The sequence below is a fragment of the Diceros bicornis genome, chromosome 32, assembly GCF_020826845.1.
Source record: "Diceros bicornis minor isolate mBicDic1 chromosome 32, mDicBic1.mat.cur, whole genome shotgun sequence".
NCBI lineage: Eukaryota > Metazoa > Chordata > Mammalia > Perissodactyla > Rhinocerotidae > Diceros > Diceros bicornis.
Window position 1 is genome coordinate 38,208,843 of NC_080771.1, and position 27,474 is coordinate 38,236,316.

General features: G+C 46.8%; 1 protein-coding gene across 3 annotated transcripts in view; it reads left to right on the top strand.

Annotated features, from left to right (window-relative positions):
• The window catches only part of TCF25 (transcription factor 25), a 42,933-nt gene that overhangs the window by 11,804 nt on the left and 3,655 nt on the right, over positions 1-27,474 (top strand). For all 3 annotated transcript variants that reach the window (XM_058528530.1, XM_058528531.1, XM_058528532.1), the window contains exons 2-13: positions 12,940-13,086; positions 13,883-13,957; positions 14,714-14,832; positions 15,424-15,489; positions 18,961-19,043; positions 20,223-20,353; positions 20,819-20,918; positions 21,720-21,813; positions 23,162-23,254; positions 23,379-23,484; positions 24,916-25,075; positions 26,725-26,812. In XM_058528530.1, coding sequence (XP_058384513.1) covers positions 12,940-13,086; positions 13,883-13,957; positions 14,714-14,832; positions 15,424-15,489; positions 18,961-19,043; positions 20,223-20,353; positions 20,819-20,918; positions 21,720-21,813; positions 23,162-23,254; positions 23,379-23,484; positions 24,916-25,075; positions 26,725-26,812 — 1,262 coding nt within the window. The remainder of the gene's footprint in view (positions 1-12,939; positions 13,087-13,882; positions 13,958-14,713; positions 14,833-15,423; positions 15,490-18,960; positions 19,044-20,222; positions 20,354-20,818; positions 20,919-21,719; positions 21,814-23,161; positions 23,255-23,378; positions 23,485-24,915; positions 25,076-26,724; positions 26,813-27,474) is intronic.

Consider the following 27,474-nt stretch of genomic DNA (forward strand, 5'->3'; position numbering starts at 1 on the left):
TCGTTCTTTTGCATGTGGCTGTCCAGTTTTCCCAGCACTGTTTATTGAAGACTTTCCTTTCTCCATTGTATGTTCTTGGCTCCTTTGTCAAAGCTTAGCTGTCCACAGAAGTGTGGTTTTATTTCTGGGCTTTCAATTCTGTTCCATTGATCTGTGTGTCTGTTTTTGCGCCAGTACCATGCTGTTCTGATTACTATAGCTTTGTAGTATATATATTTTTTAATTTTTTGTTTATTGCAGTAACATTGGTTTATGACATTGTATAAATTTCAGGTGTACATCATTATACTTCTATTTCTGCATAGAATACATCATGTTCACCACCCAAATACTAATTACAACCCATCACCACACACATGTGCCGAATTATCCCTTTCGCCCTCCTCCCTCCCCCCTTCCCCTTTGGTAACCACCAATCCAATCTCTGTCTCTATGTGTTTGTTTATTGTTGTTATTATCTACTACTTAATGAAGGAAATCATACGGTATTTGACCTTCTCCCTCTGACTTATTTCACTTTGCATAATACCCTCAATGTCCATCCATGTTGTCACAAATGGCTGGATTTCATCGTTTCTTATGGCTGAGTAGTATTCCATTGTGTATATATACCACATCTTCTTTATCCATTCATCCCTTGATGGGCACTTAGGTTGCTTCCAAGTCTTGGCTATTGTGAATAACGCTGCAGTGAACACAGGGGTGCATGTATCTTTATGCATTGGTGTTTTCAAGTTCTTTGGATAAATACCCAACAGTGGAATAGCTGGATCATATGGTAGTTCTATCCTTGCTTTTTTGAGGAATCTCCATACTGTTTTCCATAGTGGCTGCACCAGTTTGCACTCCCACCGGCAGTGTATGAGAGTTCCCTTCTCTCCACATCCTCTCCAACACATGTTGTTTCCTGTCTTGTTAATTATAGCCATTCTGACAGGCGTGAGGTGATATCTCATTGTAGTTTTTATTTGCATTTCCCTGATAGTTAATGATGTTGAACATCTTTTCATGTGTCTGTTGACCATCTGTATATCTTCTTTAGAGAAATGTCTGTTCAGGTCTTTTGCCCATTTTTTAATTGGGTTGTTAGTTTTTTTGTTGTTGAGATGCATGAGTTCTTCATATATTTTGGAGATTAAGCCCTTATCAGATGTATGGTTTGCGAATATCTTCTCCCAATTGTTAGGTTGTCTTTTCATTTTGTTGATGGTTTCTTTTGCTGTGCAGAAGCTTTTTAGTTTGATGTAGTCCCATTTGTTTATTTTTTCTGTTGTTTCTCTTGCCCAGTCAGACATGGTGCTTGAAAATAAGTTGCTAAGACCAATGTCGAAGAGTGTACTGCCTATGTTTTCTTCTAGAAGTTTCATAGTTTCAGGTCTTACATTCAAGTCTTTAATCCACTTGGAGTTAATTGTTGTGTATGGTGTAAGGTAAGGGTCTACTTTCATTTTTTTGCATGTGGCTGTCCAGTTTTCCCAACACCATTTGTTGAAAAGACTTTCTTTTCCCCATTGTATGTTCTTGGCTCCTTTGTCAAAGATTAGCTGTTCATAGATGTCTGGGTTTATTTCTGGGCTTTCAATTCTATTCCATTGATCTGTGTGTCTGTTTTTGTGCCAGTACCATGCTGTTTTGGTTACTATAGCTTTGTAGTATATTTTGAAATCAGGGAGTGTGATACCTCCAGCTTTGTTCTTTTTTCTCAGGAGTCCTTTAGTTATTTGGGATCTTTTGTTGTTCCATATAAATTTTAGGATTCTTTGTTCTATTTCTGTGAAAAATGTTGTTGGAACTTTGATAGGGATTGCATTGAATTTATAGATGGCTTTAGGAAGTATGGACATCTTAACTATGTTAATTCTTCCAATCCAAGAGCACGCAATATCTTTCCATTTCTTTGTGTCTTCTTCAGTTTCTTTCAGCAATGTTTTATAGTTTTCCGTGTACAGCTCTTTCACTTCTTTGGTTAAGTTTATTCCTAGGTATTTTATTCTTTTTGTTTCAATTGTAAATGGGATGGAATTCTTAATTTCTCTTTCTGCTACTTCGTTGTTAGTGTATAGAAATGCAGCTGATTTTTGTATGTTGATTTTGTATCCTGCAACTTTACCATATTTGTTTATTACTTCTAAAAGTTTTCTGGTGGATTCTTTAGGGTTTTCTATATATAAAATCATGTCATCTGCAAATAGTGAGAGTTTCACTTCTTCCTTTCCAATTTGGATCCCTTTTATTTCTTTCTCTTGCCTGATTGCTCTGGCTAGGACTTCCAGTACTATGTTAAATAGGAGTGGTGACAGTTGGCATCCTTGTCTGGTTCCTGTTCTTAGAGGGATAGCTTTCAGTTTTTCACCATTGAGGATGATATTAGCTGTGGGTTTCTCATATATGGTCTTTATTGTGTTGAGGTACTTTCCTTCTATACCCATTTTATTCAGAGTTTTTATCATAAATGGATGCTGTATCTTGTCAAATGCTTTCTCTGCATCTATTGAGATGATCATGTGATTTTTATTCTTCATTTTGTTAATGTATCATGTTAATTGATTTGCGAATGTTAAACCATCCCTGCATACCTGGAATAAATCCAACTTGATCATGGTGTATAATCTTTTTAACGTATTGTTGTATGCCATTTGCTAGTATTTTGTTGAGGATTTTCGCATCGATGTTCATCAGTGATATTGGCCTGTAATTTTCTTGTTTTGTGTTGTCCTTGTCTGGTTTTGGTATCAGGGTAATGTTGGCTGCACAGAGTGAGTTAGGGAGCTTCCCCCGCTCCTCAATTTTTTGGTAGAGTTTGAGAAGGATAGGTATTAAGTCTTCTTTGAATGTTTGGCAGAAGTCACCAGGAAAGCCGTCTGGTCCTGGACTTTTATTTTTGGGGAGGTTTTTGATTACTGTTTCGATCTCCTTACTGGTGATTGGTCTATTCAAATTCTCTACTTCTTCTTGATCCAGTTTTGGAAGGTTGTATGATTCTAAGGATTTATCCATTTCTTCCAGATGGTCGAATTGGTTGGCATATAGCTTTTCATAGTATTCTCTTATAATCTTTTGTATTTCTGAGGTGTCTGTTGTAATTTCTCCTCTTTCATTTCTGATTTTACTTATTTGTGCCTTCTCTCTTTTTTTCTTGGTGAGTCTAGCTAAAGGTTTGTCAATTTTGTTTATCTTTTCAAAGAACCAGCTTTTGGTTTTATTAATTTTTTCTATTTTTTTTTTGGTCTCCATTTCATTTATTTCTGCTCTGATTTTTATCATTTCCCTTCTTCTACTGATTTTGGGCTTTGTTTCTTCTTCTTTTTCCAGTTCCTTTAGGTGCATTGTTAGATTGTTTATTTGAGATTTTTCTTGTTTGTTGAGATAGGCCTGTATTGCTATAAACGTCCCTCTTAGAACCGCTTTTGCTGTATCCCATAAATTCTGGCATGTTGTATTTTCATTTTCATTTGTCTCCAGGTATTTTTTGATTTCTTCTTTGATTTCTTTGTTGACCCAGTCGTTGTTCAGTAGCATTTTGTTTAATCTCCACGTATTTGTAGCTTTTTTGATTTTTTTCCTATAGTTGATTTCTAGTTTCATACCGTTGTGGTCAGAAACTATGCTTGATATTATTTCAGTCTTCTTATATTTATGGAGACTTGTTTTGTGGCCTAATATGTGATCAGTCCTGGAGAATGTTCCATGTGCATTTGAAAAGAACGTGTATTCTTCGGTTTTGGATGGAATGCTCTGTATATATCTACTAGGTCCATCTGTTCTAGTGTATCATTTAAGGCCAGTGTTTCCTTGTTGATTTTCTGTTTGCATGATCTATCCGTTGGTGTAAGTGGAGTGTTCAGGTCCCCTACTATTATTGTGTTGCTGTCTATTTCTGTTTATATGTCTGTTAATAATTGCTTTATATATTCAGGTGCACCTACATTGGGTGCATAGATATTTACAAGTGTTATATCCTCTTGTTGGATTGGTCCCTTGATCGTTATGTAATGCCCTTCTTTGTCTCTTTTTACAGTTTTTGTTTTAAAGTCTATTTTGTCTGATATGAGTACTGCTACCCCAGCTTTCTTTTCATTGCCATTTGCATAGAGTATCTTTTCCATCCCTTCACCTTCAGTTTGTGAGTGTCTTTAGGTCTGAAGTGTGTCTCTTGTATGAAGCATATATATGGGTCTTGTTTTTTTATCCAATCAGCCACCCTGTGCCTTTTAATTGGAGCATTTAGTCCATTGACGTTTATAGTAGCTATTGATAAGTACATACTTACTGCCATTTTTTAACTTTTTTTTTTCTCAGTGTTTTATTAGCCCTTCTCTGTTCCTTTCTTCTTCTATACACAATTGATGGTCTCTTTAGTTTGACCTTTGTCTGAAAGCTCTACTCTTTAACTCCCCTCCTCCCTCCTTTTATGTTTTTGATATATCTAATCTCTTTTTTGTGCATTTGCATCCATTACCCTTTTATCATGGAAATAGATAATTTTTCCTATTTGTGATCTTCTCTTTTCCCCTTAAATCAGTCCCTTTAACATTTGTTGTAGCACTGGTTTCTTGGTGACAAACTCCTTTAATTTTTGCTTGTCTGGGAAATTTTTGATCTCTCCTTCCATTTTGAATGATAACCTTGCTGGGTAGAGTATTCTTGGCTGTAAGTTTTTTCCTTTTAGCACTTTAAATATATCGTGCCACTCTCTTCTAGCCTGTAAGGTTTCTGCTGAGAAGTCAGCTGATAGCCTTATGAGGTTTCCTTTGTATGTAACTTGACTTTCTCTTGCGGCTTTTAGGAGTCTCTCTTTATCTTTAATTCTGGACATTTTGATTATGATGTGTCTTGGTGTGGGCCTCTTTGGGTTTATCTTGTTTGGGGCTCTCTGTGCTTCCTGTATTTGCATGTCTGTTTCCTTCCTTAGGTTAGGGAAGTTTTCATCTATTATTTCTTGAAATAGATTCTCTGCCTCTTTGTCTCACTCTTCTCCTTCCGGGACACCTGTAACACGGATGTTAGTGTGCTTGATCTTGTCCCAGAGGTCCCTTAGACTGTCCTCACTCTTTTTAATTCTTTTCTCTTTTACCTGTTCAGCTTGGGTAATTTCTTCTAGTCTTTCTTCCAGCTCGCAGATCCGTTCTTCTGTATCCTCTACTCTGCTTTTGAGTCCTTCTAGTGAGTTTTTCATTTCCAGTATTGTATTCTTCATTTCTGATTGGTTCTTTTTTATATCTTCCATTTCTTTGTTGACATTCTCACTGAGTTCATCTATTCTTCTCCCCACATCAGTGAGCATCCTTAACACTCTTTGTTTGAACTCTCTGTCAGGTAGGTTTCTCATTTCTGTTTCACTTAGTTCTTTGTCTGGGGTTTTGTCCTGTTCTCTTGCTTGGATTGTATTCCTTTCCCTCCTCATTTTGCCTCTTTCCCTTTGCTTGTGTCTATGTATTAGGTAGGTCAGTGACGTCTCCTGCACTTGGATAGGTGAGCTTATGTAAGTGATGGCTTAGGAGGCCTTCAGTGTGCTTCCCTCAGTTTTCAGTGTTCCAAGGGTGACCCCTATGTGGGCTACATGTGTCCTTCTGTTGTGGCCTGTTTGCTCTCCCTGTAGGAGCCCAGGGAGGCCGAGTTATGCTCCTGGCCAGCTGTTGTAATGCTCAGCTGCTTGTAGTTGTTGTGGGCCCTTCAGTCTCTTTATCAGGTGTGGGGAGCCCCAGCACAGTTGGCTGCAAGTTCTAATACCACATTTGTGTTGCAGTATTTCTTTTAAGTGAGTAGGCCCCCACCGTGGCAGGTTGTTAGGCTCAGGGCATTACAATTGCTCTAAGCCTCCAGCCTTTAGGTCTCTTGTCAGCTCTCTGAGGATTGCAGCTGGGTGGGGCTGGCCTCGGGCATGGGAGCACCCAATTGTTTCAGGCTTTGTAAGGTGGGGCAAACCCCCTATGTGGGTCTTTGAGAAGCACAAGTCTTCTGCACTTGACAAGCTCTGGAGCCCACAGGTCCACACACACAGTCAACACAATCCTGCCCCGTGTGCGTGCCCTGACCTCCCGAAGTGGACCCAGTCTCTCCATGGCGGGAGCCCCACACACTCCACCACCGCCCCACACTCTTCACCCACTCCTTGTGCATGCCCTGCCCCACTGAAGTTGGCTCAGTTGCCAGGCTGCAGAGAATCCAGTCACCAATCTATGCAGGCCCACACGTTGCCTGAGGGCTTGTTGTTGGGTGGGGCCAGTCTCTAGGGTGGGCTGCTTGCCCTGGCTGAGCTGGATTCAATCAGTGCTCTAGTGGGTGGGGCAGACCCTGGGCTAGCAGGCCCCAGGGAGAACTGCAATGGCATCTGTGTCAGCACACCCACACCAGGCCACAACTGTGGCTGCAGCCACTGTCCCAGTCCCTGGAGAGGTCTCACCTCTCACCGAGATGCACTCAGGGCCTATTAGGTGTCTCTTTTCCCCAAAGCACTGTGCACCTTTCTTTCTGGTGATTTTAGGTTGCTTTCTGAAACGGGTGAGTTTGTGCGTGAGCCCTTTAAGAGGCGGTTTTAATTTCTTTGTGAACCATCTTTTCTGGGGGTACTCCCCAATGTTTTAGTAGCAGGCAAAGTCAGATATTATGCCACTCGTCTCGATTGTGCTGGGTCCACAAAATGCCCGCAGTGGGGCCGCTCCCCGGCTCAGGGCCCCGCGCCTCCAGGGAGGGCTGCGTACCTGTGGGATGCTCCCGGGCGGCCGTGAAGCTGGCGGCTTGTGAAGGCGGTGTTTTTCCTCTCCAGAAGGGAGTTTCTGCCTCTTCTACCTCAGTTAGGATTGTCCTTTGTTGCAGGAGTTCCTCTTATCCAGTTTTCAGTTCTGTCTCAGGGGTAATTTTTCCACGAGTAGTTTTGAATCGGCTGTGTCTGCGGGAGGAGGTGAGTTCAGAGTCTGCCTATGCCGCCATCTTGACTTCCTCTCCTGTAGTATATTTGTGACACTTCCAGCTTTCTTCTTTTTTCTCGGGATTGCTTTGGCTTTTGGGGGTCTTTTGTTGTTTGTATAAATTTTAGGGTTATTTCTTCTATTTCCGTGAAAAAAATGTCATTGGGATTCTGGTTGGGATTGCATTGAATCTGTAGATTGTTTTAAATAATATGGACGTTTTAACTATGTTGATTCTTTCAATCCATGAGCGTGGAATATGTTTCCATTTCTTTATGTCTTATTCAATTTCTTTAAATAACGTCTTATAGTTTTCAGTGTTTAGGACTTTCACCTCCTTGGTTAAATTTATTCCTAGATATTTTATTCTTTTTGTTGTGATTGTAAATGGGATTGTATTCTTGACTTCTTTTTCTGCCAGTTCATTATTAGTGCATAGAAATGCTACTGGTTTTTGTGAGTTGATTTTGTACCCTGCAACTTTGCTGTAGTTGTTGATTATTTCTAATAGCATTCTGATGGATTCTTTAGGGTTTTCTATATATAGAATCATGGTCCGCCAACAGCAAGAGTTTTACTTCTTCTTTTCCAGTTTGGATACCTTTTATTTCTTTTTCTTGCGTAATTGCTGTGGCCAAACCCTCCAGTACTATGTTGGATAGGAGTGAGGAGAGTGGGCACCCTTGTCTTGTTCCTGTTCTCAGAGGGATGGCTTTCAGTTTTTCACCGTTAAGTATGCTGTTGGCTGTGGGTTTGTCATATATGGTCTTTATTATGTTGAGGTACTTTCCTTCTATACCCATTTTGTTGAGAGTTTTTATCATAAATGGATGTTGGATCTTGTCAGATGCTTTCTCTGCATCTATTGAGTTGATCATGTGGTTTTTATTCCTCATTCTGTTAATGTGGTGCATCACATTGATTGGTTTGTGGATGCTGAACCATCCCTGTGTCCCTGGTATAAATCCCACTTGATCATGATGTATGATCCTTTGAATGTATTGTTGTATTCAATTTGCCAATATTTTGTTGAAGGAAATGTTCATCAGCGATATTGGCCTGTAGTTTTCTTCCTTTGTATTGTCCTTGTCTGGTTTTGCTATTAGGGTGATGTTAGCCTCATAGAATGAATTAGGAAGCGTTCTGTCTTCTTCAGCTTTTTGGAATAGTTTGAGAAGGATAGGTGTTAAATCTTCTTTGAATGTTTGGTAGAATTCTCCAGAGAAGCTGTCTGTTCCTGGACTTTTGTTTTGGGGGAGGTTTTGATTACTGTTTCAATCTCTTTTCTTGTGATTGGTCTATTCACATTCTCTATTTCTTCTTGATTGAGTTTTGGGAGGTCATATGAATCTAAGAATTTATCCATTACTTCTAGGTTGTCCAATTTGTGGTATAGTATTCTCTTACAATCCTTTGTATTTCTGTGATATCCATCGTAATTTCTCTTATTTATTTATTTACTTATTGTGTGTGTGTGTGTGTGTGTGTGTGTGTGTGTGTGTGTGTGTGAGAGAGAGAGAGGAAGATCAGCCCTGTGCTAACATCTGCCAATCCTCCTCTTTTTTGCTGAGGAAGACCGGCCCTGGGCTAACATCCATGCCCATCTTCCTCCACTTTATATGGGACGCCGCCACAGCATGGCTTGCCAAGTGGTGCGTCAGTGTGCGCCTGGGATCCGAACCGGCGAACCCCAGGCTGCCGCAGCGGAGCGCACGCACTTAACCTCTTGCGCCAGCGGGCCGGCCCTTTTCTTTTATTTTTAATTTTATTTATTTGAGCCTTCTCACTTTTTTCCTTAGTGAGTCTGGCTAAGGGTTTGTCAATTTTGTTTATCTTCTCAAAGAACCAGCTCTTAGTTTCGTTGATGTTTTCTATTGTTTTTTAAGTCTCTATTTCATTTATTTCTGCTCTAATTTTTATTATTTTCCTCTTTTTGCTGACTTTGGGCTTTGTTTGTTCTTCTTTTTCTAATTTTGTTAGGTGTAGTTTAAGGTTACTTATTTGAGATTTTTCTTTGTTGAGGTGCTATTGCTGTAAATTTCCTTCTTAGCACCACTTTTGCTGCATCCCATAATGGTATGTTGTGTTTTCATTTCCATTTATCTCCAGGTAGTTTTTGATTTCTCCTTTGATTTCTTCATTGTTCCAATGGTTGTTCAGTAGCATGTTGTTTAGTCTCCACATATTTGTGACTTTCCCAGGTTTTTTCTTGTAGTTGATTTCTAGTTTCATAGCATCATAGTCAGAAAAGATGCTTGCTATGATTTCAATCTTCTTAAGTTTGTCGAGGCTTGCCTTGTTCCCAGCATATGGTCAGTCTTTGACAATGTTTGATGTGTACTTGAGAAGAATGTGTATTCTGCTGTTTTTGGATGCAATGTTCTATATATATCTATTAAGTACATCTGGTCTAGTATTTCATTTATGGCCAATGTTTCCTTGTTGATTTTCTGTCTGGATGATCTATCCATTGATGGAAGTCGGGTGTTGAGGTCCCCTGCTATTATGGTGTTGCTGTCAATTCCTCCCTTTAGGTCTGTTAATAGTTGCTTTATATTTTTTGGTGTTCCTGTGTTAGGTGCATATATATTCATAAGTGTTATGTCCTCTTGGTGGAGTGTACCTTTTATCATTATACTCTGCCCCTCTTTGTGTCTCATTGCCTTATCTTGAAGTCTGCTTTGTCTGATATAAGTATGGCAACACCTGCTTTCTTTTGTTTGCTGTTTGCTTGGAGTATTGTCTTCCATCCCTTCACTCTGAGCCTGTGTTTGTCTTTAGAGCTGAGGTGTGTTTCCTGGAGGCAGCATACTGTTGGGTCTTGTTTTTTAATCCATCTACCTACTCTGTGTCTTTTGTTTGGAGAATTCAATCCACTTACATTTAGAGTGATTATTGATAAATGAGGGCTTAACATTGTCATTTTATCTCTTGTTTTCCGGTTGTTCTGTATTTCCATTGTTTATTTTCCCTTGTATTTGTGACTGCCATTTCAGTTTGGTTGTTTTCTGTGATGCTTTCTCGGTTTTCTCTTTATTTATGATTTATGACTCTGCTCTGATTTTTTTGTTTGGTGGTTACCATGAGGCTTATATGAAAGATCTCATAGATGAGATAGTCCATTTTCTGATGGCCTCTTATCTCCATTAGCCTAAGCAGGTCCCATCCTGTTCCTCTTCCCCTTCTGAGTTATTGTTGTCACAAATTGTTCTTTTCTGTGTTGTGAGTTTGCGACTAAATTGAAGTGTTTATAGTTATTTTTGATGCTTTCCTTCCCTTTGTCTTTTATGTTGTAATTAAGTGTTTACTGACCTATTCTGATATAGAGCTGCAATTTTCTGAGTCTGTCTGTTTATCTCCTTGCTCCAGGTGTTGTAAACCTTTGCTTTTTAGTTTCAGATGGGAGGGCTCCTTTCTTGTAAGGCAGGCCTAGTGGCAATGAACTCTGTCAGCTTTTGTTTATCTGGGAAAGCTTTTATTTCTCCATCGTGTCTGAAGGATGGTTTCGCTGGATAGACTATTCTTGGCTGAAAGTTTTTGTCTTTCAGTGTTTTAAATATATCATTTCATTTTCTCCTAACCTGTAAGGTTTCTGCTGAGAAATCCACTGAAAGCCTGATAGAGCTTCCTTTGTAGGTAATTTTCTTCTGCCTTGCTGTCCTTAATATTTTTTCTTTGTCATGACTTTTGCCAGTTTTAATATTATATGCCTTGGAGAAGGTCTTTTTGCATTCATGTAATTAGGCATTCTATTGGCTTCGTGTACTTGTAATTCCAGCTCCTTTTCCAGGTTTGGGAAGTACTCAGCTATTATTTCTTTGAACAAGCTCTCTGCTCCTTTCTCCCTCTCTATTCCCTCTGGAAAACCTATAATCCTTATGGTGCTTTCCCTAATTGAGTCAGATATTTCTCGAAGAATTTCTTTATTTTTTTAAAATCTTAGTTTTCTCCCTTCCACCTGAAGCATTTCTATATTTCTATCTTCTAAATCACTAATTCTTTTCTCCATAATGTCTGCTCTATTTTTTATGGATTCTAGATTGTTTTGTTATCTCATTAATTGTGTTCTTCATATCCAGAATTTGTTTGGGTTTTTTTTTAGAGTTTCAATCTCTTTGGTGAAGTATTCCTTCTCATTAATTTTATTCCTGAGCTCATTGAACTGTCTTTATGAATTTTCTTGTAGTTTGTTGAGTTTCTTGATGATAACCGTTTTGAATTCTCTGTCATTTAGATTGTAGATTTCTGTGACTTCAGGACTGGATTCTGGAGACTTGTCATTTTCCTTCTGTTCTGGAGTGTTAATGTAGTTCTTCATGGTGTTTGATGAACTTATCCTTTGCTGGCACATAGTGGTAGTATCAGGTTGCAGATTCCACCTGCCACTGCTGGAGTCTGGGGCAGGAGCGGTGTTTTCTCATCCTGCCCCATCTGTTGGAAGTTGTGCCAGTAGGACTTCTCTGCAATTGCACGCTGGCTGCAGCCGCTTGGCAGGTCATACTTGCATGTGCAGGTGGGGATCTGTGCTCCACTGGTGGGTCACTCTGGTGTGGGAACCGGCTGAGCTGGTGTGCTAGGCAGGAGGGGAGGGGCGCTTTCTTTCACGCACGGGCTGGCTCTGCACTCGAGGGCAGCTCAGCTGAGCTGCTGCACTTAGTGGGGGCTCCTTCATGGGGGCTGAGCCATGCCACTTGGTGGGGAGTGTTCCCATGGGCAGGGCCACTGCAGCTCAGTGGGTGCTCCTGTGGGGCGGGCTACAACTCTGAAAGCATTCACGCAGGCTAGGCTGCCCCTGCCTCCTCTTACAGTCACACTGGCTGCGGTATAAGGACCCATGACCTAGATCACTGCCGCTGGGGATGGGGAGGGGTCCACTCACCTAGTTCCACTGCCTCCCAGGGATCCAGTACCTCCACCTTCAGACGTGTGGCTGCCTGGATCTCTCAGATGTCCTTTTGTACTGTGCAGGGAGTCTTCTGCTGGTTAATGAATGTCTATTTAGCTGTAACTTAGAGGGAGAGACAAAGGGAACAACTTACTCTGTCGTGATGCTGACGTCCAAACATGTAGTTTTATTTATTTATTTTTGGGCCTCAGATTGGGTCCATCAAATCTCGTTTATGAAGCACAGTTGTTATTGTTCCATGTTGGCATCTTTTATTTGTTTATTCATTTACTAGCTGGAGGGCCAGAACTTTTCCAGTAACTGGTACCCACCTCTACTCCTCCCTACCCCCTGCCCCCATCTCTCCTCCAGAGTGTTAGCCTGTGTGAGTCTGTGTGTTTAGTGTGTGTGAGCGTGTTTAGTGTGTGCGTGAGCATGTACAAGTCTGTGAGGGTTTAGTGTGAGTTTAGTGTGTGAGTCTTCCGGGGCTTTTTCCCTTTAGCATTGTGTTCCTAAGATTCATCTGTTTTGTGTGTGTGAGTGTGGTTCATTCCTTTTCACTACTATATAAGATTTCATTTTGTGGGTTATTATTTTTTATTATCATGTGTTACTTTTATTATCATGTGTTACTTTTATTATCAGGAACAAGTTTGTAGATAGGTCGGTCCTTAGGTGCCTCCTCTTTCTCCAGGTTCTTGTCCTGTCTGCTACTGTAGATGAGCCAAACTGGAGCCCACAGTAGGAAGAAGGAACATTAATGCACTGGCTGAACATATGTACTTATAAATCTTTGCCCTAGGGTGGTGCTCAGTAAAGGGGGATAAGTTATAAAGTTTGGGGATTCTTCATTATGTCAGCTTGAAGACAGAGACACCGTATAGCCACACAGTGCCCCATCATTCTCTGGGGTACCTTGACTGAAGTCACCCTGAACCAGAGCTTGTTCACAAGGTATGCACTGTGGCACTGCTGGGTGTAACAGACCTTTGTGTTGCTTCCCTGTGTGACCTCAGAGTGACTTGAACGTGCCCACCTGCCACCTCCGTTCTGCTCTCCATTCTAACACGTATCTCACTGTCACCAGTTAGTTGGTGACTAGGATGCGCACGGAACATGGGTGTGCTCTTCCATCTGTTCTTCCAGATAAACATCGAGGACCTTGAGGAGGGACCTGTGGTAAATGGGGAGAGGTCCGACTGTCTGCTCACGGAGGCTGTGGTGTCAAGGAACAAAAGGAGGTCCCCGAGTGGAAGTGCAGAGACCAAGAGAGATGGAGAAGCGGCTGACAGGGTATCGCTCCCCGAGCAGGCGTGGGGCGTGTGGTGACGAGGAGGGACCCAGTCACACACACTCTCTGCTGTCATTTTCTGGGTTCCATTTTGTTAATTACCTAGTTGCCCCCAAGTTTTTTTTGGAAGCCCTGATTGGATTTGCATGAAATCCTCAAGACTAACGGTGGCCATCAAGGGAGCCATATACAGGGTCCCCTAGACACGTTTCCCTGACATGAGACCTGCCTCCTGAGTTTTAGGAGAGTCTGCTCCAGTTTAGTAGGATGTATGTTCTTCATGACTGTGTGTCTGAGCTCAGGTCGTTTGGACTGAGGCCCTGGGTGGACGATCCTCGAGAAAACATGTGGGTCATGTTGGTGTTGGGGCATGGCTGCAGTGCACCACGGCGCAGGAGAGGGCCCCTCAGGACTCATTTATTCAACAAGTCCTTATTGCGAGCCTCCTGGCAGGCAGGGAGAGTGGTTGATAGGGTGGAAGATGAAAGCAGAGGGCAGGTGGTTGGGTGGTTCAGCACCCCGTGAGCCATCGTGAGGTCATGGGAGCCCTGAGGGTGACAGGAAGGGATTTGAGAGAGGCCACATGGATGGCAGACCTGAGAAGGATGGGGCAGGAGCAGAGTGGAGGAGGCCGGTGGTGGGGGTTTGTTGTTGGAGGGAAGAGGATGAGTTCACAGGACATTCAGAAAGGGAAGGGGGTGTGCCAGGCCACGGCCTCGTGTACCCCTGCAGCTTGTCGCTCTCCTTCTCAAAGTGTATTATCTCTTCCCGTTGATTAAAGTGTGCTTCTTTTGTTAGTCTAACGTAAGTGGCAAACTCCGAAAGAAGAAAAAGAAACAGAAAAATAAGAAAAATGCTACGGGAGAAACTTCGGTATGTGTGTGTGGCTGATTTCCTCTCAGTTCTCTTCTGGCTGTTTCTCGAAGGCAGATCATTTTTATTTGATTTCTTGATTCCTTCCCATTAGGAGTATAACTAACTCAGAGGGCAGAGAGAACAAAAAGGGAAAATTACTTAACCAAGTTTTGTATCTGTGTTTGTTCCCTTCTTCCTGGAGGGTTAGAGCCCCCTCTTTCCTTTCCGTTTCCCGGCAGCCGTCGGAAATGATGCTCTTTGGACAGCAGAGTCCCTCCTCCTTCTGCTGCCCCTGTGTGCTGACCTTTTTTTAGTGCTCATGGACTAATTTGATGGTGAGGTGTAAATACCCCCCAAGTGCAGCCTGTCATCAGGAAACCTGTTTCCATTATTGCCTCTGATCCTCTGTGTGTCCTCTTGTCCTGAAGAGAGGTTGTAGCTCTGTTGCTGTTCAGTCAGAATCGCAAGGCCCAGCTCAGTTACCCGAGGAGGTGAGCACAGCTGTGAGATGAGAAACATGGGCTTATGGTTCCCTTATTTCCAGGGCCCTTCTGGCTCTGTGGTCCTGTCTGTTCTGGGCTTCCTCTATGAAGCATCTCTCCTTTTTCCTAGCTGTACGTGCAGTACACATTGTTTGGATTATATTGCCTTTCAGGAAGTAAACATAATATAATACTGGTTCTTTGTAAAAATAGGTCATTTTGTTATTGATTGTTAGAACGTTTAAAATATAAAGTCAGTGTGGTGATTAATATGTTGTTTTGGGGCTTTTAGGAAAACGGGCTGGAAGATATTGACCGTATCTTAGAGAGGATTGAGGACAGCAGTGGCTTAAACCGCCCAGGCCCACCTCCCCTGAGCTCAAAGAAGCACGTCCTGTATGTGGAGCACAGGTACCCTCTGTCCCCTCTGTCCCCTCCTGGCTGTTACCACAGAGATGCCGTAGCGTGGAAGAATGTTATTAAGATGAAGAAGATTCACTTTCTTTATTTAAAAGTGATAGGAGTTTATCATCAAACATTTAGGAAATAGAAAAGAAGAGCAAGGACAGGGAAATCCCTCCCTACTTCTAGGGCCTTAAGCTGAGCTTTACATATCTGGGAACGTTCTTTCTTGCCTGTGTTAAAGATGTCATCCTAGGATAAATTATCCATCTCTTATTCTTGTAGATGCTTATTGAAACCCTGTCCCTACCACAGAGATTGTTGCCAGCATTAAAAAAAAAAAAGCCATCTTTTTTCTAAGCCAGTGAAGACATCTTGATCTAGTCTCCGGGTCTTAGGCTGCTGTGACTTGGCCTGAAGAGTATCGGTCAGCCTCAGCCTTGGGTTGGGGTGGTTTTAAAGAAAGCAGGCCTGCAAGTTGTCTTTCAGGTCAAAATAGCTATTCTCTCTGCTGGATTTTTATGTCACTTTCTAAAATTCCCAGAATCATTGGAAAAGAACTCAATTTCACTTTTCTTTGTAAAACTTTCACTTCTCCAGACACTTGAATCCAGACACAGAACTGAAAAGGTATTTTGGTGCTCGAGCTGTCCTGGGGGAACAGAGGTAAGGTCAACTCTGGCTGTTCTCAGTTGAAGGAGGGAGGGAGGGGGTGTTCTCAGAGGAGGGGAGGGGGTATGTTCTCAGAGGAGGGAGGAGGGGCATGTTCTCAGAGGAGAAGGGGCGTGTTCTCAGAGGAGGACAGGGGGTGTTCTCGGGAGGGAGGAGGGGGTGTTCTCAGAGGAGGGAGGAAGGGATGTTCTCAGTTAGAGGAGGGAGGAGGAGGTGTTCTCAGTTAGAGGAGGGAGGAGGGGGTGTTCTCAGTTAGAGGAGGGAGGAGGGGGTGTTCTCAGTTAGAGGAGGGAGGAGGAGGTTTTCTCAGAGGAGGGAGGAGGAGGTGTTCTCAGTTAGAGGAGGGAGGAGGGGGTCTTCTCCAAGGCAGTTCAGAGCCTTGGGAGGATCGTGAAAGTCTAGAGGAAAAATGAAACACTTAGGATTCCTGATTCTGAGGGTTCTGGAAGGCGGTCCGGGGAGAAGTTGGTGATTAACCTTGTCTGTGGATGTCAGGCTCTGTCCCTCACACTGCCTTCCCTAGTATGTTCGTCATAGTTTTACAAAGATTCTGAAAGCCCTTAAATTTTGAGTTTCTAGCCCTGAAGTCTTAGTCGAGTTCATTTTTGCTTCTCAGGGAGCAGCAAAACTAACATGAAGTTTAGGTTCTGAGATAAGTTCGATCTCTGTTAATTTAACAGTTCTTAGTGGTCAGCATCATGCAGTACACACGATGAGAAACGCTCAGAGCATGAGGGTGTGTTTCTGGGACTTTCTGTGGGAAATGTGGGTGTTCCACTTCCAGAACTGGGAGCTTTCACACCAGCAGAAGATTTGTCTTTTCAAGTACATATTCTTTCTGATTATAGAACTAAATGCTTATTAAAAAATTCAAGCAATTCAGAACTGTCTCATTTGGCACCCCCTGCCTGCCCCACCCAAGGATGACATTACAGACAGTTTGCTGCATCTCCCGGGCCTCTCTGCACAAATAACATCCTGTATGCTGGGACCGTGGAGTGTGGTCTTGCACACACCCTGGTTTTGTACAGCTGAGTTCTAAGCAGTGCTTTCCACAGCCTGGAGTGCACTCTCCTAGGGACAGGTGTAGCTATGTGTGGACTGCAGTCCCCTGCATCTGTGCGGGCACTTCTTGTGACATTGCCCGGGAACGGGTGTTCCCAATTTGAGTTAGCGGTGTGTCACTACCTTATGTTTACCCACCGTCTTGGTGTTTCTTCCTCCTCTGAGCTACAGGAGGTATAGGAGGTTTGCATGTCTGTCTTGCTGTGTAGACGGGAAGTAGTCCTGATGTTTGACTCTTCTCTGATTTGAGGAAGGCTGTGGATGTTGCATCTGTTATTGGCTCACTTCCCTTTTATTTCTAATGGTGTTTGCTCCTGTTGTGCTTTCATTTTTGTGTTTTGCCATTTCTTTACATTTTAGCCTGTGCTTATTTCTGTGCAAATTATGGTTATTAATAATAATTAGTTAACAGTAATTACATTTATTGTCTTTATAGTGTTATTATACTTCTTATGTATTTCTTTAAAAATTTAAGTCTTAAAGGGCTTCCTTGAGTGGCCATGGTTCCCTCCATATTCCCCTCCCTCCACATTCTGCTCCTCAGAGACTAAGACTCAGCCTGTTTCTTTGCATCGTCTTCTGTTGTCTCAGAATCTCCAGATCACACATGCACTGCTCTCTCTGGGGTTCTCACATCTGGACCTTCTCTGTTGACATCCTCTGTGTTGGGGGCCTGGCTCGCTCTCCCTCCCCCTGTCCCGTTTCCACTGCTCTGCTGGTGTCTGCTTGGCCCTCAGTGCCTGCTCCCCCAATCCCACCCAGCTCCCCCAGCAGCAGCCCTGGCACCTCGGTCCAGCCTATTCTGTACGGACAGCTCACTGCAAGCCTGGGCCAGGGGATGCCGTAGACAGGGACGGTTCCAGGCATCCAATTCCTTCTCCTTTTTCACTCTACCAATTACCCAGAATCACCCTCGATTTTACTTTCCTTCAGATTTTGACTATGCTTTTCTTGTACCTTGTTTTTTCTCCTACAGTTCTGGCTTTCTTGTTGGGAGAAGAAACATGCTTTTTTATCCTGTTCCTAACACAGTCTAGATTCTTACTCCTTTTTTTTTCTTTTCTTTTTTTTTGTGAGGAAGATCAGCCCTGAGCTAACATCCATGCCAATCCTCCTCTTTTTTTGCTGAGGAAGATTTGCCCTGGGCTAACATCTGTGCCCATCTTCCTCTACATTATATGGGATGCTGCCACAGCATGGCTCGACAAGCAGTGTGCTGGTGCACGCCTGAGATCCAAACCCGCGAACCCCAGGCTGCGGAAGCGGAGCGCGCGCACGTAACCGCTGCGCCACTGGGCCGGCCCTCATTTTTTTTTCTTTTCTTTTTTTTTTTTGTGAGGAAGATTAGCCCTGGGCTAACATCCATGCTAATCCTCCTCTTTTTGCTGGGGAAGACTGGTTCTGAGCTAACATCTATTGCCAGTCCTCCTCCTTTTTTTTCCCTAAAGCCCCAGTAGATAGTTGTATGTCATAGTTGCGCATCTTTCTAGTTGCTGTATGTGGGACGCGGCCTCAGCATGGCCGGAGAAGCGGTGCATCGGTGTGCGCCCGGGATCCGAGCCCAGGCCGCCAGTAGTGGAGCGTGCGCACTTAACTGCTAAGCCATGGGGCCGGCCCTCATTTTTTTTCCTTAATGAAATAGTTCACGTTATCAAAAAAGTATAGAGAATACCATATACACGTCCACATGCCCATCACTCAGCTTAGGAAGCAAAGCATCACTGATAGAGCAGGACCCCTCCCTGTGACCACAGCCTTGGGCCAAGCCTGGCTCCTGCAGCAGAGACCAGCACTAGGCCTGGGGCAGGGATGGGGGGGGCATCCGCAACGCTGTCTGCGGGGAGCTAGGCCTCCCTGCCTGCCCGCTCCTGCTCTTCTGTCTGGCTTGCCTTCTTCCAGAAACATGTTGATGTTAGTGTACTGACACCCTCCCCCCAGTTCTCTTCACTGTCACCATTTTTCCCTTTTCACAACCTGTTGCCTTGGTGGGGCCTTGGGAGAGGGGGGGAGATGAGAACCTGCCTCGAGACAGAGGCCGGCCCTTTGTCCTCTGTGCTCAGCCAGTGTTGCTTGTCCAGCCTGGTCCCCACGGGAAGCTAGTTTGTTTGCTCTCATTCTTGTCTTTATTTTAGGTTTTCAACTTTTGTTTCTTTTTACCTTTCCTGCTGTTTTGCTGGACTGTGACTTTCCTGGTTTTTTTCTCTTTCTCTGGTTGTTTGGTTATTTAGATCACAGTTTCCAGTTTCGTCTGTCAACGGCTACTTTCCATTGTTAACACTGCATTCTGTCCTTGTCACGCCTGTGGAAGCACCGCTGCTCAACCCCCACCCTTTCCTGCCCAGGGTTTTGCTTCCACAGTCCCTGCAGAGGTCAGTTGTGTCCATGTCCCATTCTCCCCAGGCCGCGGCAGAGACAACGCATCTACCCCAAGTGTACGTGGCTGACGACCCCTAAGAGCACCTGGCCCCGGTACAGCAAGCCAGGTGAGGGGCTGCTGAGGCTGCAGGGCCTTGTGTGGTGGCCGATGCCGGGCACTGTTGGGGTCCGTGCCCATTGGGCCTGGCCACTTCTCTGTCTGTGCAAAGCCAGTGTGCAGGTGTGTGATTGGGCGTCCTGGCGTGGTGCCAGAGGCAGGAGACGCCAGGTCTGGACACAGACCCCTAACACCAGCTGCATATTTCCAACTGACTGTGTTTTAATGCTGTGGTTACTGGACCGTTGGACGTAATCAAGTTCATATTTAAAGTGTGATATTTTATACTTTGTTGCAAACCAGTAAATACACATAATTTAAAGAAAAACAGTAACAGGGCAGAAAGGCTTGGGGTGTGGATTAATGCCCTGTCAGGGCACTTGGCTGCATGGAATGGAGGAGCACCTGAGAGCCCTTGGATCTGGGGTCCCAGGGGTCTTGGGAGGCAGAGGGTGGGCGCAGGGACACCCACCGTGAAGGGAGCCATGAGCCCACAGATGCTGCCTGCCCCTGTGCCTGTGGGTTCTGCAGGGGCCTCATGTACTCAGGGAGGACACAGAGGGTGAGCCTTGGTTCCTGGTAGGTGTCTTTTGTTCCGTTTCTCCTTCACCCACCTTCCTAGCAGAAGCCCCTGAGCACAGGCAGAGATGGGGGCTCACTGGCCGTGTGGTTCTGCAGGGCTCGGCCTCGGCGGGACCGTCAGGAGGGTGTGAGCCAGGGCCGCCTGGAACACTCATCTATTTCATGAGGGTACTGCAGGGAGGCAAGTTTTCGGGTTCATCAGAAAAAACAACTCCATGTACCCAAAGTCAGGCACGAGGAGCAGAGAGAGGGTGCCTGGTCATGGCTTATAAATCACTGTCGCCTCAGAGGCTTGCCCACAGCCCCTGTGCTGTCTCCTGTGTCTGCCTGGATAAGATAGCAGGAAGGGCTGTGCATGTCCTCGTCTCTGTTGTCCTGGGGTGACAGTGCTCTGTCCACACCCCTGGGGGGAGAAACATCTATAGAGGAAAAGAGTAGACAGGGTGCAGTGCTGGTGTGGCCAAGCCGTGGGCAGTCAGCCCTGGGTGTCCTGGGAGAGCTGGAGGGCTGGCGCGAAGGCTCTGATGTGGTGCGTCGAGTTAAGGGCGCACAGAGGTTCCTTGTCAAGAACATTGCGAGCGAGGGGCCTGACAGGCACTCCCCGTAGGTCTGTCGATGCGGCTGCTGGAGTCCAGGAAAGGCCTCTCCTCCTTTGCGTTTGAGCACAGCGAGGAGTACCAGCAGACGCAGCACAAGTTCCTGGCTGCTGTGGAGTCCATGGAGCCCAACAACATTGTGGTGCGTGTGTCCCCATGGGAGGGGGGGCCTCACCCAGCCTACATCCTCTTCTCAACTAGCCAGGCTGCCCAGGCCTGGGTCCCAACCTGTGGTCACTCCAGCCAACAGCAGTTTATCCTCTTTTCTCCTCTGACCCCTGGTGTGCACTCAGGTCACGGGGGCTGTGGTCCAGGGCAGGGTGCTTCTGAGGGCTCCCCATTGTCTTCCGGTGTGGGAATGGGGCTTGTTTCCAGTGTCGAGGAGAGTTGAGCTGGAGACGCCTGGGCACACGGTGTCCCGAGCTCCCACTTCAGATCAGGTCAGCGCCGTTTGAGCTGGGGGTATTGTGAATATTAGCTCTGGGGATATTCTCCCTGCCCGAGGTTTCAGTGCCTGAAGGTGTGCCCAGGGACCTAGTGCCTTCCTGGGTCTTGTCGCAGGGAGGGCCCTGCCCGCATCCCGTCAGCGGTCTTCCTTGCCTCGTAGGTTCTGCTCCAGGCGAGCCCCTATCACGTCGACTCACTCCTGCAGCTCAGTGACGCCTGCCGGTTTCAGGAGGATCAGGAGATGGCTCGAGACCTTGTAGGTAAGAGCCTGCATAGGCACGCAAAACCCACTCGTGCCTGCACTTGAGGAGCATCTCAGAAGCTGACGTCATAGATGCCGCTGTGTAAGGTAACAGGGGATACAGATGGGTTTGCCAGGAGATTTTTTAAATAACAGCTTTATTGAGATATAATTCATATACCATAAAATTGACCCATTGAAAGTGTACAGTTCATTGGGTTTTAGCATATGCTAGACATGTACAGCCTCATCACCAGTGATTCTAGATCATCTTCATCACTTACAAAAGAAACCCTGACCCGTCAGCTGTCACTGCCCCACCCCTAGCCCCTGGCAACCACCAGTCTGCTCCTGTCTCTGGAGTCCCTTGTTCTGGACGTTTCCTGTAAATGGAATCGTAGACAGGTCTCTATCTGGCTTTGATTTGCCGTAAAGTCTTCAAGGGCCCCTGTGTGACAAGTGTGTCAGCACTTCATTCATTTTGTGGCTGTATGAATGGACCACATTTTTGTTCCTCAGCCAGCATGGAGGGACACTAGGGTTGATTCCACTTTTTGGCTCTTGTGAATTAACTGCTGTGGACGTGTGTTTGCATTGCTCTGGCACAAACCTGGGTGTTGCCAGGTCATACCTCTCTGGTTGAAGTAAACTCAGAGTGGCATCAGTGGTCCCAAGGTCACGTCCGTGCCCTGTCACTTTCCAAAGTCCTAGTTATATAACCTCCTTCCTTCCAGAGCTTTCCTTGTTTTGAGCCATGGGGGACGGGGCTGCAGTCGCCTCGCGGTGGGTGACGCCCTTCCCTGGTGTCTGTGGCCCACAGAGAGAGCGCTGTACAGCATGGAGTGCGCCTTCCACCCCTTGTTCAGCCTCACCAGCGGAACCTGCCGACTGGATTACCGCAGACCTGAGAACAGGTGAGCTGGCAGCCCCAAAGGGTTTCACAGACATTAGTGCGCACTGCTCTTTCTCTTGTAAGTGTGTCAGAGCCATCACAGGTGACACGAGTACTAGTGTGGGTGCAGTGGCAGCAAGTGGCGTGGGACTGGAGTCCCACCTGCAGCTCCGACCAGAGCATCTTGCTGTGTTGAAAGCTTGAATGCAGGAGTGCTGGGCTCAAGGATGGACGGATGCATCAGTCTGGCTTGGGGTTAGCGTATCCATGTTAGAAGGGAGCCCTATAAGCCACATCAGCTTGATGGGGTCTGTAATTGTGTTTCCTGACCCTCTTCCCCTGCACTGAGCAGGCACACATGTATGACACTCTCTTTTTTTTTTTTTTTAATTTATTTTTTTCCCCCAAAGCCCCAGTAGATAGTTGTATGTCATAGCTGCACATCCTTCTAGTTGCTGTATGTGGGACGCGGCCTCAGCATGGCTGGAGAAGCGGTGTGTCGGTGCGCGCCCGGGATCCGAACCCGGGCCGCCAGCAGCGGAGCGCGCGCACTTAACCGCTAAGCCACGGGGCCGGCCCTGTATGACACTCTCTTCTTGCAGATGTTCTTCCACCTTGAAGCCCCTGCCCTGGCCTCAGCCCCCACGAGCTCAGGCCTGCACGGCTGCAGCAGCCTCCCTACTGACCTCACCCTCTGGCCTCTCACCCTCGGCCTGGTCTTCAGGGCCCTGGTGGCGTGGGCATGCCCTCTGTCCCAGCTGTTCTCCACATCTTCCTGTGGTCTCCTGCCGTCCTGGGTCGTCTCCACTGTGGGATATTTGCTCTGCCCTGGAGGCCGTCCTGGGTCTGGATTTTCTCTGCTGGTTTTGTTTGTGTTAGTTTTGTCTCTTTAATTAAATTCTTAGTTCTTTGAGACAGGTTATAAAATATTACTATTTCCAGGCATTAATAGTGCAGTTGGCTGTTGATAAAAATAATGGTCCACCAGGACGATTTAAGTCACAAGACTTCATGTATCCAGCAACAGTGCTGCTGGCACCTGTTGAAATTTGAAGATAAAGAGATATCGTGGTTATAGTAGGTGATTTTAATTCCTTTTGCTTAAAGGATAACTAGTAAACAAAAAACAAGAACATAAGGGTTTCAGCTAACAAACTTGGTTTTCTATACATGGATACACACGAAATGGCAAACTAGCAGAGCACCACCTTCTCTGCAGACAGAGGAACATTCACGGTGATTAGGCCACACAGGCACTGCCAGCGAGACCAGCATGCAGAGGGTGGACGCCAAGCTGGAGGAGCTCCCAGGCAGCGTGGCTTTGTCACCTTGCTGTCGCTCTAATTCACAAGGGACTGTCTTGGATCTAGGAGCTTCTATCTGGCCCTCTACAAGCAGATGAGCTTCCTGGAGAAGCGCGGCTGCCCCCGCACGGCGCTGGAGTACTGCAAGCTCATCCTGAGGTAAGTGTCCCTGCCGCTGCCACTGGCTCGCTCTCAGGGGCCGGGTCCCACAGACGTCTGCCCCGGCCCACTCTGGGTTTTGTCTCCCTCTGCTCTCCCCTGCTCTCCATGCTGCCTCTGGAAGCCTTGAGCCGGACGAGGACCCCTTGTGCATGCTGCTGCTCATCGACCACCTGGCCTTACGGGCACGGAACTACGAGTACTTGGTCCGCCTCTTCCAGGAGTGGGAGGTAGGTGTGAGCATGTGCCGTCACATGGGGGCCCTGTCTTCCCTGCCTTCATTAGTCTAGAGTCCTGTGCGCTCCAGGGACAGCCCTGTGATACCATGGTGAGGGTCCAGGGCAGACCCCAAGTGCCCACCGTTTTTGTCTCCCTCCCCACCTGCATACATATGCACACAAGCCTGTGTGCAAAGACAGTGTGAGGTCGGGGTGGGCCGTGCAGGGCTTGGCACAGACTATTGCATGGGAAGGGCGATGAGGCCAGAGAACACGTGTGCCGTGTTGGGCTCATGTATAAATGTGTGGGTGGAGTCCCAGAGCCGTGCCCCGCCAGGGCCTGACACCTGGATGCGCTGTCCCCCTGCTCCAGGTGCTCACTGGGGCAGAGACTGGGCATGAGAAAGAACATAAGCGGTCTCGTTGATGACTTTGATAGTGATTACATGTAGAAGTGATGCTATTTTAGGTACAGTTGGTTAAATATAATGTATTAGCATCCATTTCACCTGTTTCTAGTGTGGCTGTTAAAACTGTAAACTGACAGTGTGCTCTCATTGTGTTGCTGTTGGACGGTGCCATCTCGGAGGACACAGAAAGCCTGCTCGGGGGTCACTCATGGGGGGACAGGTGGCGGACAAGGAGATGACAGCTTTTTATTTTCTTTATTTTTATGCTTGAATTTTTTCACAGTGCATGTTCATGAATAATTGAAAAATAACTGCGTAAATCGTTTTGAGTTCTGTATCTTTTGGCGTAGTTGTCCGAGGAGTCCCGCCTCTGGGGTCTAGTTTACAGAAGTTCCCGAGCTCACAAAAGCGCAGCTGCAGGGAGCCCCACAGCCCCACAGGACTGCAGAGGGATGTTTGTGGTGGGTTATAAAGGCACAGAACTCTCTGGAGACCGGGATCTGTTTTACTAGACAAAATGTGATTCATCCTGTGTCTACGTGTACATATGTGTGTGCACACGTAGAGAAAGGCGAGAACTTTGGGCAGCATTAGCAGACGTGACTGGGTGGTGGAGTTGAGGCCACGCTCCTCCGTGCTGATTCATCCTTTCTAAACTTTCTGTACTGAGAGAGCACTGACTGCCTGCTTCTAAAGCCGAGCCCATCAGAACAGGGGCCCAGTCTGTCACCACACCTTTCACAGCCGCTGCCTGTTTCCGCTTACGCCGCCTCCCATGTCCTCTCTCACCGCTGTAGCTGCACTTGTCCTACTTGGCTGATCCCCCCACCCTCAGGTCTTGCTGTTTGTTTCTTATGCACAGAGAAAACCCCCACGGATGTAAGATTAAGCTGTCTTTAAACTACATACAGAGATGCCCACAAAACACTGTGCTCGTCACAGGGGTTCATCAAGTGACATCAGAGCATCTGAACTTTGCATCATTTTCTCTACCACCTTGAAGCCCCAGACTTTGTTTCTTCACCCCTTGTAGGCTCATCGGAACCTGTCCCAGCTCCCAAATTTTGCCTTCTCCGTGCCGTTGGCATATTTCCTGCTGAGTCAGCAAGCAGACCTTCCCGAGCAGGAGCTCAGCTCTGCGAGGGAAAAGGCCTCTCTCCTGATCCGACAGGCGCTCACCATGTTCCCTGGAGGTGGGTGCCTCCCGCCAGCCTCCCCCAACACACACACATGTGCACGCGCCCCAGCACTTGCCCTTCACTTACAGAAAGTTGCACTCTCCCACAGGGCCTTTAAATGTGCTCTAGTTACAGTTTGAAAGCTGAAAGTGAGACTTATGTCTCAAAGCGGCTTGGGATTTTAGGATAAGTCTTTTGATATTGACAATTTGTTTGAGAAAAACTTGCTGTCTGAAGAAGATGTGGCATTTTCTAGAGGAGAGGGCAGTGAGTCAGCTGGATGTTAGAGGAAACGGGGGCAGGAGGGCCCGAGTCAGCAAACTAGTCTTTATATTCTTGACTAAAATCCCGTTTCTCATTGGTTTGAAGAACTTAGAGACAGCATCGTCCTGGGCCTCACTGAGGGGCTCCTTAAAGTTGCGGGTGGGTGTCGATGTGGAGACAGGCCTGCGGACTCATCTCCTGGGTGACAGTTGGTGACTTGAAGCACGTTCTCAAGGGTGTCTGTGACCTGAGAACAGAGCCCACCACCCCCGTCAGGGTTCTGGTGGAGTTGGGGTCCTGCCACCATGTGCAGCTTCACGGCAGCTGTGTGCCAGGGAGAGGCCATGTGGAGGAGCAGCTCGGGCCTGCAAAGTACTCCCGCCACCTCCTGAGCCCCTGCCTGCCAGGCCGGGCAGGGGGAGGCAGCCACAGTTCTCTCCTCTGGGAATTGACATCCTGGAATGGGAAGACAGTGGAATTAGCCTGAAGGAATGGAGTGTTAGATGGTGCTGGGTGCTAGACAGAAGGGAGCAGCCCCTGGCTTGGGGCCAAGGTCCGTGTTGCTTGGGGTTACTGGAGGACCCCAAGCACTACTTGCATGTCTTGGCCCATCTCCGTCTGCACACACAGGGCTGCCTGGAGGTCTCAGGACCTTCCCCCAGAAGGTGCAGGAAGTTATGAGACGAGGCCCTGACAGGCACTGGCCGTCTATGTGGGGAGGGCTTGTTTGCAGCTGCGTGTTGCCTGCCTCAGGTGTCTGCACACAGCTGGTGTGTTAGTCCTGGACTCAGCATCACTTCCTTAGTTCTAGGGTTCTGGAGTGTGGGTCGGGGGCACTCCTTGCACAGCAGAACCGTGCCCACTAGTGGGGCCTGCCTGTTGACCCAGAGGAGTCCGTCTGCTTTCTCTAAGAAGCCGTCTCTATGAGGGGCACAGCGCTGGGGGCCCTGTGCCGCATCTCAATGGGAGCGCTGCCACAGCTGTAGCCCATCCCTGGGAAGTCACTTGGAGGACTGGGTTCTCCTGGCAGACACAGCTGTGTGGGGAAGCCATAGCTGCTCAGAGAGGGAGCTGCAGCAGGGGGCTGGGACAGACTCTGCCTGCACCCCACGAGCCAGGTTCCTATCAGCCTGTGGGTGGTGTGTGTGGTCTTGATGACTAGAACGTCCAGGGTATGTGCTTGGGGGTGTCCTGGAGGAGTCCCCTCCGATGCAGAGGGGGCCACTGGGAGGCAGCAGCACAAAGGACCATTCCAGGATGGCAGATGTCCTCAGGGGCTGGAGTGGGCAGACCCAGCCTCACCCTGGGTGTCTAGCCTCCTCCCTCGGTGTCAGCCTGTCAGTGATTGTGGAAGTGACGCGGGCTCACCCCGTGTGTCGGGACCTCTGCTTCTTCTGCAGTCCTCATGCCCTTGCTCGAGTACTGCAGTGTGCGGCCTGATGCAGCCGTCGCCAATCACCGCTTCTTTGGACCCGACGCCGAGATAAGGTAAAGACTGGAAGACGCCCTGAGGGGACAAATGCCCACAGGTGCATCGTGGGGGTGCCCCTTGGGGGTGCCCTGTGGGGCAGAGGCTGGGAGCCACTTTCACTCAGACCTGAAGTCCAGGAGGCTGGCCGTCACCGCTGTCTCCTGCTGCTAGGAGGGTCCTGGCAGGTGCTTTCTGCGTGAGACCTCAGTGGCGGGACTGTTCCCCCACTGCGGGAGGGCTGGATCCCAGTCTGTGTGGGGCATCAGCCTTGCCTGGTAGGCACAGAGCTGGCGGATGTGTGCACGGCCTGCAGCCTAAAGCACAAGGCTTCCTGATGAGTAGTAGGCTGGGGCGTGGGCCCCTGTGCCAGGATCTGCAGGCAAGTTTATTATTGCTACAGTCGTCATTGTGGTCCAAACAACTGTATTGGCACGTACTGCCTTTTTCAGATTTCTCATAAAAAATAAAGAAAAACACAAGATGCGAGAGCCAGCCACCTGAGACCCTGTCAGTAGACCAGGGTGGGTCCTCAGCTGTCTGTGCATGCACAGATATGTGTGTTCTTTTTCTATTTTACGTTTCTGTTAAGGAACTTGTACTCACTAGAGAATACATACAACAGCTGGAACAAACACCTCTGTGCCCCCACCCCACCAATCACACATTTCAGGTCGGCAGC